Below are 13,660 nucleotides of genomic sequence, written 5' to 3'. Positions count from 1 at the left end.
ACACAAACACATGGAGGCTAAACAATACATTACTAAATAACCAAGAGATCACTGAAGAAATCAAAGAGGAAATCAAAAAATACCTAGAGACAAATGACAGTGAAAACACGATGATCCAAAACCTATGGGATGCAGCAAAAACAGTTCTAAGAGGGAAGTTTGGAGCAATACAATCCTACCTCAAGGAACAAGAAAAATCTCAAATAAACAATCTAACCTTACACCTAAAGGAACTAGAGAAAGAAGAACAAACAAAACCCAAAGTTACTAGAAGGAAAGAAATCATAAAGATTAGAGCAGAAATCAATGAAACAGAAACAAAGAAAACAATAGCAAAGATCAATAAAACTAAAAGCTGGTTCTTTGAGAAGATAAACAAAATTGATAAACCTTTAGCCAGACTCATCAAGAAAAAGAGGGAGAGGACTCAAAGCAATAAAATTAGAAATGAAAATGGAGAAGTTACAACCGACACTGTAGAAATACAAAGCATCCTAAGAGACTACTACAAGCAACTCTATGCCAATAAAATGGACAACCTGGAAGAAATGGAAAAATTCTTAGAAAGGTATAACCTTCCAAGAGGGAACCAGGAAAAAACAGAAAATATGAGAGACCAATCACAAGCACTGAAATTGAAACTGTGTTTAAAAATCTTCCAACAAACAAAAGTTCCAGGACCAGATGGCTTCACAGGCGAATTCTACCAAACATTTAGAGAAGAGGTAACACCAATTTTCTCAAACTCTTCCAAAAAATTGAAGAAGAAGGAACACACCCAAACTCATTCTATGAGGCTATCATCACCCTGATACCAAAACCAGACAAACATGTCACAAAGAAAGAAAACTACAGGCCAATATCACTGATGAATATAGATGCAAAAATCCTCAGCAAAATACTAGCAAACAGAATCCAACACTACATTAAAAGGATCATACACCATGATCAAGTGGGATTTATTTCAGGAATGCAAGGATTCTTCCATATACGCAAATCAATCAATGTGATACACCATATTAATAAATTGAAGGAGAAAAAAACAGATGATCACCTCAACAGACGCAGAGAAAGCGTTCGACAAAATTCAACACCCATTTATGAAAAAAATCCTACAGAAAGTAGGCATAGAGGGAACTTACCTCAACATAATAAAGGCCATATATGACAAACCCACAGCCAATATCGTCCTCAATGGTGAAAAACTGAAACCATTTCCACTAAGATCAGGAACAAGACAAGGTTGCCTACTCTCACCACTATTATTCAACATAGTTTTTGAAGTTTTAGACACAGCAATCAGAGAAGAAAAAGAAATGCAAATTGGAAAAGAAGAAGTAAAGCTGTCACTGTTTGCAGATGACATACTACACATAGAGAATCCTAAAGATGCTACCAGAAAACTACTAGAGCTAATCAATGAATTTGGCAAAGTAGCAGGATAAAAAATTAATGCACAGAAATCTCTTGCATTCCTATACACTAATGATCAAAAATCTCCAAGTGAAATTAAGAAAACACTCCCATTTACCACTGCAACAAAAAGAATAAAATACCTAGGAATAAACCTACCTAAGGAGACAAAAGACCTGTATGCAGAAAATTATAAGACACTGATGAAAGAAATTAAAGGTGATACAAATAGATGGAGAGATACACCATGTTCTTGGATTGGAAGAGTGAACATTGTGAAAATAACTCTACTACCCAAAGCAATCTATAGATTCAGTGCAATCCCTATGAAACTACCACTGGCATTTTTTACAGAACTAGAACAAAAAATTTCACAATTTGTATGGAAACACAAAAGACCCCGAAGAGCCAAAGCAATCTTGAGAAAGAAAAACAGAGCTTGAGGAATCAGGCTCCCTGACTTCAGACTATACTACAAAGCTACAGTAATCAAGGCAGTATGGTACTGGCACAAAAAAAAAAATATAGATCAATGGAACAGGATAGAAAGCCCAGAGGTAAACCCACACACATATGGTCACCTTATTTTGATAAAGGAGGCAGGAATGTACAGTGGAGAAAGGACAGCCTCTTCAATAAGTGGTGCTGGGAAAACTGGACAGGGACATGTAAAAGAATGAAATTAGAACACTCCCTAATACCATACACAAAAATAAACTCAAAATGGATTAAAGACCTAAATGTAAGGCCAGACACTATCAAACTCTTAGAGGAAAACACAGGCAGAACACTCTATGACATAAATCATAGCAAGATCCTTTTTGACCCACCACCTAGAGAAAGGAAATAAAAACAAAAATAAACACATGGGACCTAATGAAACTTAAAAGCTTTTGCACAGCAAAGGAAACCATAAACAAGATGAAAAGACAACCCTCAGAATGGGAGAAAATATTTGCAAATGAAGCAACTGACAAAGGATTAATCTCCAAGATATATAAACAGCTCATGCAGCTCAATATCAAAAAAACAAACAACCCAATGCAAAACTGGGCAGAAGACCTAAATAGACATTTCTCCAAAGAAGATATACAAATGGCCAAGAAGCACATGAAAAGCTGCTCAACATCACTAATTATTAGAGAAATGCAAATCAAAACTACAATGAGGTATCACCTCACACTGGTTAGAATGGGCATCATCAGAAAATCTACAAACAACAAATGCTGGAGAGGGTGTGGAGAAAAGGGAACCCTCTTACACTGTTGGTGGGAATGTAAATTGATACAGCCACTATGGAGGACAGTATGGAGGTTCCTTAAAAAACTAAAAATAGAATTACCATATTACCCAGCAATTCCACTACTTGGTATATACCCAGAGAAAACCATAATTCAAAAAGACACATGTGCCCCAATGTTCATTGCAGCACTATTTACAACAGCCAGGTCATGGAAACAACCTAAATGCCCATTGACAGACAAATGGATAAAGAAGGTGTGGTACATATATACAATGGAATATACTCAGCCATAAAAAGGAACGAAATTGGGTCATTTGTTGAGACCTGGATGGATCTAGAGACTGTCATACAGAGTGAAGTAAGTGGGAAAGAGAAAAACAAATATTGTATATTAACGCATATATGTGGAACCTAGAAAAATGGTAGAGATGAACCAGTCTGCAGGGCAGAAATTGAGACACAGATGTAGAGAACAAACGTATGGACACCAAGGGGGGAAAGTGGCGGGCGTTGGTGGTGGTGGGATGAATTTGGAGATTGGGATTGACATGTATACACTAATATGTATAAAATAGATAACTAATAAGAACCTGCTGCATAAAAAAATAAAATTCAAAAAAAAAGTATTCAACTATTGACTAATCATAAAAAAAGCAATTCAATGAATAAGACTTTTTTCTATATAATTCAAGCATAGTATAATAATGCATGTTAAGTATGTTCAGATTATGTAAATGACATAGATTTAAATATTAAGAATCTAAAAATTTATGTTTTAGTCAAGTTTATATAACAGATACTCATCAATACCGTAGAACTCTTAAGTCCTGATATGGTAAATATAAATAGAACATCATTTAATGGCTAAAATCTTTCTCATAGTAATTCTTAAGTCTTTAAATATTCAAAATATTCTTACTACATCCTATTACACTTCTAGGTTTGTGGTGTAAGGTCCTAACAGACCTACCCTCCCACATTTAACAAGTGAATACAAAAAACTACTACATAAAAGTTCTAGAAAATGAACAAAAGCAACAGATTTTGGAGGAGACTTGAAACTTGGAAGACAGGACTAGCAAGCAGTAAATTTGTTGTTTTTAAGGCTTAACTGAGAGGGCAAGCTGCATTTCCAGTGACCTGTTTTCTTTCTGGCCTAAAAACCAGAGGATGGACCCAAAGCCACAGAATAGTGAGAGGGGAATTCCAGAAAGAAAAGAACCAACAAAAGGGATCTTAAAATTCTGGGTAAAAGCTCTGCCAGGTCCCAAGCTGACCATTAAAACAGAAAAATGGAGATGACAGAAGAAAGTATCAGTGAACTTGAAGATAAATCAATGGGAATTATCCAGCTGGGAACAGAAAAGATAAAAAATTAGGAACAAAAAAATGAACAAGAGTCTCAAGGAGGTGTGGGACGATATCAAAAGGTCTAACATGTTTCAGTGGAGTCCCAGAGAGAATGAGGCAAAAAAATGATTGAAGAAATTAATGGCAGAAAACTTCCCAATTGTGGTGAATAGCATAAGTGAACAGATTCAAGCTCAGCAAACCCCAAACAAGCTACACACACACACACACACACACCCCCTTGGCACACTGCAAGCAAACTGGTGAAAGCCAAATAAAAAGAGAAAGTTTTGAAACTAGCCCAAGAAGAACTACACATTTCATATAGGAGAACAATGACTCCAATGACAACAAATGTTTCTTCGGAAACTGTGGAGACCAGTGAGAGTGGAACAACATCTTGGAAGTGGTGAGACAACAAAATAAGACCATGAATATAAAAATAACTTACATTAACTAGTCGTTCAAGGCTGGGAAGAATGACAGATGTTTCCCCTCCTTTAACGTCAGGATCTTTCTGCATTTCCTTAATAGCTTGCAATATTTCTTTCATGCCTTCTTCAAGTTGCTTATTTTCTTCAACTAATTCTTTTACTAAAATGAAATATTTTTTTCATTGAATGAATAGATTTTTTTTACAATTTACACTATGCTATATAGATGACAGATGTTTCACACACAGGAAAAGCAACCCATTTAGAAAATGCAAATGCAAATAAATGTACAAAAAATTCAACTATAAATCCAGTGTGTGAATAATGAACTTAAATCGCACACCTATTTCAATCCTGTGCATATAAATATAGATCTCATGGCTGAAAGAAATAAATCATAAGCATACTTTGCCTTTACTTTATATTAAAAATTTCTTAAATGTGTTTTTCTAACTGTACTTTCATTAGAGAACAAAAGAGAAAAATAGACTTATTTATCATCACAATAAATTCAGATTAATAACATGCTCTGAAAATGAATATAGCAAGGCAAACCAAATAGATGAAAGACTGAAGTCTATACATTATAGTTAGTTAAGGCTAAAACAGACTAGAAAACAGAATGTAGTAAAGTCCTTTCAATCCCATAATTTTCAGTACAGACTAAATAAATAAGAAAAATAAGAGATAATAGTGACTTACATTTATTCTGAAATTTGGCTATTATTGTTCTACTTCTTTCTAAATCTCTTTCCTTCTCAATTAGTTCTCTTGAAAGAAATTCATTCTAAACAAAACAAAGAGAAAAAAATTGATTTTTTAAAAAAGTGACAATAGTTTATAGTTTTGAAGTTTAAAGAAGTTTGACCAATTGAGGTTTAACACACCCACAGCAAGCTACAGAAACGTAGCAGCACTCACAAAAATAAAATAAAATCTAAAAGGTAAAACAGACAATGATCCTCCTCCCACCTTCTCTCTCCCCACCCCCCCACCCCCCGCACCCATGGCAAAAGGCAAACAAATAAGGAAGGTTTTTGTCTTTGGCACCACAATCATCTCTTTTAATGATCTGCCTTTACACTACCCGTTCTGCCTGGCTTCTATGATGTTCAAGCTCTATTTCTGCATTTCTACTTTGTGCTTCTTTGATCAATAAATCCTGTGCTATGGCTTCATTCTAAAGAAACATTTAATAAATTAGGCAAGTCAATGAGTTCGTTTTAGATGTACTGCATTTTTAGATCTTTTAAAAGACAGAATGTGTATAAATTAGTGTTAATGTGCAAACATAAAAGAATTCTTATTATAATTGCTACTTATCAAATTTTGTTAGAGAAGTCATAAAAAAGAATTAAAAAAAAAATCGTAGGAATGTAATTTGGAAGAGAGCTCACCTGAGATCTAAGAAATACTAGTTCTGTCCATAGCTGTTCTATAAGATTTGCAAGTGGATCTATCTGAGATAATTTTGATTGTGCAGTAATTGGCACAGGGTCCAGAACATTAACTTCAAGTTTACTTTTCAAAATCTCTGTCTGTACAGGTACTTCACTTTTTCCTTCATCTTCTTTGAAACTGGTATAATCGTAGTTTATTGGGGTACAAACCTGTTCATCTTCTGATATTGCTACTTGTGATTTAGCCACGTCAGCTCTATTTCCATGAATTTGTTGACAAAGTACTGCAGATTTTTGCCTAAGTGATAACTTCTGCATTAAGTCTAGAGCTGTTGATAAGGCTCGTAAAGAAGAATCACTTTTTTGTGTGAAATTAGTCTTCTCAAGTGCCTGATGGCTTCCTGATACTTTCTTCATAGACTCATCAGAAACAGAGTATAAATGGTCATTTATTTCTTCATGATTCTCCTTACTAAAGGTATTGACTAATGATTCTAGATTTGTTAAAGACTGTAGACAGGGTGCTTTAAAAATCTCCCTTATGGTAATAGTTTCTGGAGGTGAAATATTATCTTTCACTTGTATAGATGAAGAATGTCTAGTTAAAGAGACAAAAGGATCCACTTCACTTTCTACACTATGACGAATTTCAGATAACATTCTTGATAATGATCCTATGGTCATATTCTCTTCAGGCTCATTCTGATATGACTGTGGAATATTGAATGATGGTCTCCTATGTGGCAGCTCTACTTTATCTGAACTCCTAATCTGTATTCAGAATAAATAATGTCTCATTAATGAATCTTGGGATTGACAGGTTATTGAAATAAAACATTTTCCTTTTATTTAACAAGTATAAAAAGAAGCAATGTCCAAAATGAGATAATGGGGGCAGAAGTGAAAGCCCTGATAATAATATTTTTCTTTATTCTCTTCACCATAGCAGTACCTTACTATTTACCTTTGATTGTGCTTCACTCATACTTTTGAGGCTCATGAAATCAAATTTTATTCCTCCCATTTTATTCTCTTGAGAAAAGTTTTCAGTTAGGTTCAGGTCCTCAACAGTTAATCCTACATATAAAAGAATTAACAAATGAGAAACATAAAAATAACTCTGCTATTATTCCAATGCTTTAACTCTTAAAAACTAGAATCAAGTTTTAACTCAAACAAAATGTAGAATAATTATTTCCAAAATCCTTGATCTATATGTAGCCTCCTAAACAACTTCCTGATTTAGCCCACTTTTAATAAGATATTAATAAGTTGTTTATTTTTTGATATTGAGCTCCATGAGCTGTTTGTATATTTTGGAGATTAATCTATTGTCTGTTGTTTCATCTGCAAATATTTTCTCCCATTCTGAGGGTTGGCTTTTCGTCTTGTTTATGGTTTCCTTTGCTGTGCAAAAGCTTTTAAGATACAATGGAATATTACCCAGCCATAAAATGAGACGAAATTGAGTTATTTGTAGTGAGGTGGATGGACCTAGAGTCTGTCATACAGAGTGAAGTAAGTCAGAAAGAGAAAAACAAATATCGTACGCTAATGCATATATATGGAATCTAAAAAAAAAAAATGTTATTGATGAAACTAGTGGCAGGGCAGGAATAAAGACGTAGACATAGAGAATGGACTTGAGGACACGGAGGGGGCATGGGGGGAAGCTGGGGCAAAGTGAGAGTAGCATTGACTTATACACTACCAAATGTAAAATAGATGGCTAGTGGGAAGCAGCCGCATAGCACAGGGAGATCAGCTCAGTGGTTTGTGACGACCTAGAGAGGTGGGATAGGGAGGGTGGGAGGGAGGCTCAAGAGGGAAGGGATATGGGGATACATGTATGCATATGGCTGATTCACTCTGTTGTACAACAGAAACTAACATAGTATTGTGAAGCAATTATACTCCAATAAAGATGTATTCAAAAAAATAAATTAAATAAAATAAAAATAATCTTAAAAAGATATTAATGAAAAACAATTACAAATTTTATCTTTGCTATCATTCTTTTCCCATTTAATAAGTACTTAATAGTTAAAAGACACATATAAAGAAGGTAAATAAGAATCATGAATAATGACTAAATTGCTTGATACACTAATAAATTATGAAGTTTTGCCCTTCTAGAAATTTTTGATGTATTGTACTATAGACAGCATAATGCTAAAAAAAACAAAACAAAAACAAACAAACAAAAACCCCTCTATTATTCTTAGATACTTGTGGGCTTGGGCCAAGTTAGAAAAAAAATGCCTTCTCTATGGTCTTACAAAAAGCACTGTAATAACTATTAAAAAATAAACCAACTGTTCTCTTTATATCATGTAAGATAAAACAAAACAAAAAATTGTTAATTTTTATTCAATAAAACATTACTTTCACTTAGTAAAGAATAATGTACTATTAAAGCTTCCAATGCATAGCTTTTAAGGAAAAAGAAAATATTAACAGTAATATATATTGACAAAAATTACTAAGTTTTGTCATTACTAATCACAACATACTGGGATTGTCTAGAAATTAATACAGATTATATTGTAAATTTTTCAAAAGTCCATGATTCTGATGTTTGTTTTTTGTTCACTTATTATTCTTTTAACTGTTTAGATTTAGGACTAAACTCAGTGACACTCACTCATACACTCTTCATCAGGCCATTATTTTCATTTATCAAACTTGTAGCAAAACCACAGTAATATAGCAATACTATTTCTAACATACAGAAAATTACAGATCCAGACAATTCATTTTCCAATGATTCTTTTAAAGGTTTGGAATAACAGTATACCTGAAGTTGCAGTTCTTTTTCCTTTTTCTTGAGCCATTTGACGAATTTTTTTCTTCAGATCAAGTCTTTCTTCCTCTAGGCTTTCAATCTACAAAATTTAAATTGTTAGTATTTTTCTTTACTTCAACCAGGAAAATAACCAATTGACTACTGCACTTGCCTCTTTCAAAAGAATCTGGTTTTCAGCTCTGTACTGCTGCTGTTTTAAACTTTTGCTATTTCTGAATTCAGTTAAATCAATCATTGTCTTTGGTTCAAGGCCTAAAATAACAAGCAAAATGATTAAAACCTTATTAATATTCAAATGTACTACGAAAACTTCATACAGCAACTGGTTATCATCAAGCAACTGGTTATAATCTATTTAGCCAGCATCACTGAAGAATGGGGGACTTTTTGTGCAAGAATTTTTCAGGTATTTGAACTGTAACCATACAAGCTAAAATTTTATCACAATTATTAATGGAAATCCTGACAAAGACATATTATGATCTGTCTTCCATGTTGGACTGTCAGAGAGGTACTATAATGTACTAAGAACAGAAGCTTTGTAATAAAACAAAGTTGGGCTCAATTCCCACTTTCAACTATTAACTGGTTGTAGGGATAATACTATATGTAAGTACATGTGTATGAATGTATACACGTATTTCTTTTTGGCTTGTTGTCAGGGGTATAATAAAATTAACCCAAATAAAGTACTTATAGCAGTGCTTGGCACATAGTAGTCAATATTAATATCAATATCAACTATATTTTATCATGACTAGACTGATGCTCTCAGTGTGCCTCTTTCTTAACTTCCCATTACTAAGCAGCTATGCTCTGAAAACCAGATATCAAGATTGTCTCAAGTAATTATAAAGCAAGATTTGGGGCCTTTAAAAAACAGAAAATCTAGTGTTTGTGACGGCTCAGTCACCTTTAGGAACGTCCAGATTGAAGTTGGCCGTGATCTGGTAGATCAAGTTGATTAGACTAAGTCTAACTTGAGGTCCTGGCATGACTCTGGGTCCTAGATAGACACTTTTTTACAAATAAATAATATGTATAAAATGTTTATTTTTCCTTCCTTTAGAGAATAGTTTTTACAGGTGATCATTTTAACTCTAAGAAAGCATTAAGTGGTATTTACCAAGTATAATGAAGTCATGATTTAGATATTTATTTCCATTTTAAAGTAGCAATCTAGATTGGACTGCCGTAACATTCAAACTAGTAATATTCACTAATGAACTATTTATTGATATCAATATATAAACTCTCAAGCTATATTTATTAATTACTTCTTAGAATCAATAGTAACCTTAAAATACTCAACCCAAGTAAAACTTAGTGCAAATTATAAAAGTCAAGTATTTAAAAGTCTTAAAAAGGATGAAACAGTATTTCTAAATGTCCCCATGAATTCATCTGAAACTAGAGCATTTTGCAAACTAACAAACTACTTTTGTTGGAAAAAAAAAAAAAAGGTTAACTTCTAATAGTGGTATTAACTAAGTAGCTTTCCTTTTTTTAAGCATGCAATTATTATTGAGGAGATCTCCGACTGAATATAGCAGTGCTCCAGGTCTGCCCAACCACCATCCCAGCTCCATCAAATCCATAATCCCACTTCAACTGGAACAGCTCCACTTTTACTTGTTTTAAATATTTTTATAGGAGGAATTATTTTTAAAAAAGCATCCAACTATCTAAAAATAATGATAAACAAAAAAAATGACTTGACAATTAGGTTGATCAAACTACGTATCTTAAAAGATGACTTACCCATACGCTCTTTAAGTGCCTCATTCTCATCAAGGAAATCATTGATCTTCAATTCAAGTTTATTGATTTCCTTTGTCAAGACTTCAATCTCTCCATCTCTTATTTTAATTTGGTTTTTACAATTCTTTATTTCAATAACAGCATCCTCTAAGCCATAAACTCCCTGAAAAATACCCAATGTAATTTAAACATAACATTCTTTATTTGAATAAACTGTCACATTCATGAATTTGTTTTCTTACTAAGTCTGAGGGGAAGTGCACATATAACTAAGATTTACAACTGTAAACTGTGTTTTTTTACTGTACTTTTAAAAAACAAATCCAGTAATAATAAGAAGAAATGGAACAGTTGAAATGTCCCAGTGTAGCATCCTAATGGCAAAGTAACTCAGAACGTTACACATAAAACACTTAACAAAATACAGAAAAGGAATAGTAAGGGAGAATCAGCAATACCATTAGAATATGTAGGTTATTAGTTGCCTGACTCAGCAATAATCAGATTTAAAACTATAAAAACTACAAAGTAAAGGCTGTGTTGGCACAGTAGGTGGTACAACTGTCTCTGTTACGACTTTTAGACGACCAATCAGTGGTGTCACATCTACATGGTGACACAATGACACAGACTACGAAGAATCTCATCCTGCTGCCTCGCCAAAACGGATTATCTGGGCAAAATGCTTTAATCAAATGGTTTGAAAGCAATTCTGCCAAAGAGTAAATGCTGCACAAAAGTTTGAACACTTCAGTATACATCAATTGGGATCATCTTTATCACGAGATACTTCTGGAATGTTTTTAAATGGTACAAAGAAAATGGCATCGAACAGTCTATAAGTGGCAAGAGTAATTCTAAGCTCCCTGACGGACAAGATAAAAATACATACCGATTCATAATCTTTTAATCGCTTCAAAGTCTCAGCTAGTTCTTTATCCTTTTCCCTAGCATCAGCCTCAGCCAGTTCAGCTGTTCTCTCAGCCTCTTTAGTTCTCTCTTCTAAAATTTGAACCTTAGACTGAATTTTCATATAATGAGTCTGTTGAGAAAGTGCTGAAGCTCCTACAGGGTAAAAATTAAAATCATGAATGAACTGAATTGACTACTTACTCCTATAAAACACTGGTTCCAGTATGGGAAGCAGGAAAAGTGGTATGTCACTAAAAAAAGTCCATTTAATATTATAATTTTCTATTTGTAAAATAAAGTTTTGATTTGGTTTTATTTATAAAACTAAAAAGGAAATTTTAATAAAATCTTAGCTGAAAGGGTATGGATTATAAAAGACTGGAAAACACTGCTTTACAAAGAATGATAATTGTGGCAAAGGCTGCTGTTTCTAATAGTTAGCTCCCTTTTGTCCACTGAATAGAACTATGGATTTTTAGACGGACACATGGCCACTTGAAATAAAGACTAAATTTCCACTTACATTCCAGTAGCTAGGTGTGGTCATGAGACTAATAGGATATAAACAGAAAGACCATGTGCACGTTTCAGGAAATGATTTTAAAGGAGAGGAGTGAAATTTTCTTTTCTGCTTCCTCCTTGCTGCCAGCTGGAATATGGACATTAGAGCTGGAACTCAAACAGTCTTCTTAGAACATGAGATGGAAACCACATGCTGATAGTCAAAGCAACAAGATACAGGGTCCCTGGTATCTGGTATTTGTACAAGTAGCACACCTACACTAAACTAGTTGCCTCAACTTTGATTATATCACGGAAAAGTACATTTCCATCCTGTTTAAACCATTGTTACATTTGATTTTTTTCTGTCAGTTGCAGCTAAACTTAACTGTAACTAATAGTTAAAAAATTCCTACTTGTACAACTTAACAAACTGTTGCTAAAACCAAAATATAGTATTTGTATCATTCTAAAATTTACTGACAATCATTCTTACATTCAACCATAATAAACATCTACTGATTTATAGGTCATATACTTATATACGGGCACTGGACTAGTGTGGGAGATCACACACGTTTATAAGAAGTGAGCCCTGTTCTCTGGAGTGAACAGCCTAGCTGGAGAATGTGACAGAGGCTCCTGTCCCCAAAATCTATTCTCCCTTTCTTCTGCAAGGCCCTCCACAATATATTACCTGCCTATCCTTCAGTACATGCTCTTTGCTTCTTGCCTCCTCTTCCTCTACCTCGCTGTTTGGGATTGGATGTGAGGATAAAGTTCCATTTTGCATAAGGCAGATGAAGGCAATACCCCAGACTGCCTAACTAGACCAATACACAAGTGAGAAATAAACTTCTATCTTGATTTTGCCACCATTTTTCAGATAGTTCTGCGAGCTAAATCTAATCTTAACCAATGAAAGGAGACCACCATTAACTGTCATGCACAAGTTAAATTCAAGATACAGAGTATACTCTAGTACACACGCCTTCTGTGGACTTAGGAATTACATGACTACGGACTGACAGAAGCGTCACTATATAAGACCTCTTCCTTATTTGACAGCAGAGATCAACCGCCACTTTTTCTCCTGGTGGCTGGAATATGCAAACCCCACAACATCAGTGATCCTTTTAAAGCCACTTAAGCTACTGTCAAAGAATAATTCTAATACATACGTAATACAGACACATGTAGAAATAAGTATAGCAAGTGGGCCTTGATGCTGCTCAACAATCACGCTATATTTCCCTAGTCTGGTTCATTCTTCCAGATGACCATTTCCTACCTTCTCTTTACTTCTCTCTCCTCAAACTTCTAATATATCTGCCTCTATCCTCACTTTCAGCTGAGAACCTTGCTTCCTCATTCACTGAGAAAACCAAAACTTTTACTGTCAGGACATCTACCCAGCCACATCTGACAGTAACTACACACCCCACCTTTCTTCCTGTTACTACGGATGAACTCTCTGTGCTCCTAAGCCAACGACTCCACTGAACACTAGATCCCATCCCACTGCCTTCTCAGGAATATTACTCCAGAAGTCCTTCTCTCCCTCCCTTGCTTCATCAATTCATGAATTGCTCCCTCTTTAATGGATCTTTCCTATTAACTTAGAAGCATGATTAGTTCTTCCATTTAAAAGAGAAAAACATTTTCTTTATCCCCCTTTCCCCTCAGGCTACCACTCTATTTTTCTCCTTTCCTTCATAGAAACAGCCCTCAAAAGTCTCTGTATTGGCCTACTTCATCTCTACCCATCTCCTCTTGAACCAGAAATGACCACTGCTAAATCCAGTGGTCAATTTTTAGTGCTCCTCTTGTCTTATCAGCA

General features: G+C 34.3%; 1 protein-coding gene across 3 annotated transcripts in view; it reads right to left on the bottom strand.

Annotated features, from left to right (window-relative positions):
• CEP290 (centrosomal protein 290) overlaps positions 1–13,660 on the bottom strand; it is a 93,825-nt gene that overhangs the window by 62,465 nt on the left and 17,700 nt on the right. For all 3 annotated transcript variants that reach the window (XM_060111777.1, XM_060111776.1, XM_060111778.1), the window contains exons 13-19: positions 11,300–11,472; positions 10,408–10,570; positions 8,798–8,898; positions 8,638–8,725; positions 6,805–6,917; positions 5,143–5,227; positions 4,458–4,600 (exon numbers count right to left, since the gene is read on the bottom strand). In XM_060111777.1, coding sequence (XP_059967760.1) covers positions 4,458–4,600; positions 5,143–5,227; positions 6,805–6,917; positions 8,638–8,725; positions 8,798–8,898; positions 10,408–10,570; positions 11,300–11,472 — 866 coding nt within the window. The remainder of the gene's footprint in view (positions 1–4,457; positions 4,601–5,142; positions 5,228–6,804; positions 6,918–8,637; positions 8,726–8,797; positions 8,899–10,407; positions 10,571–11,299; positions 11,473–13,660) is intronic.

This window comes from Mesoplodon densirostris, chromosome 11, assembly GCF_025265405.1.
Source record: "Mesoplodon densirostris isolate mMesDen1 chromosome 11, mMesDen1 primary haplotype, whole genome shotgun sequence".
NCBI lineage: Eukaryota > Metazoa > Chordata > Mammalia > Artiodactyla > Ziphiidae > Mesoplodon > Mesoplodon densirostris.
This window is presented reverse-complemented; position numbering and strand designations above follow the sequence as displayed.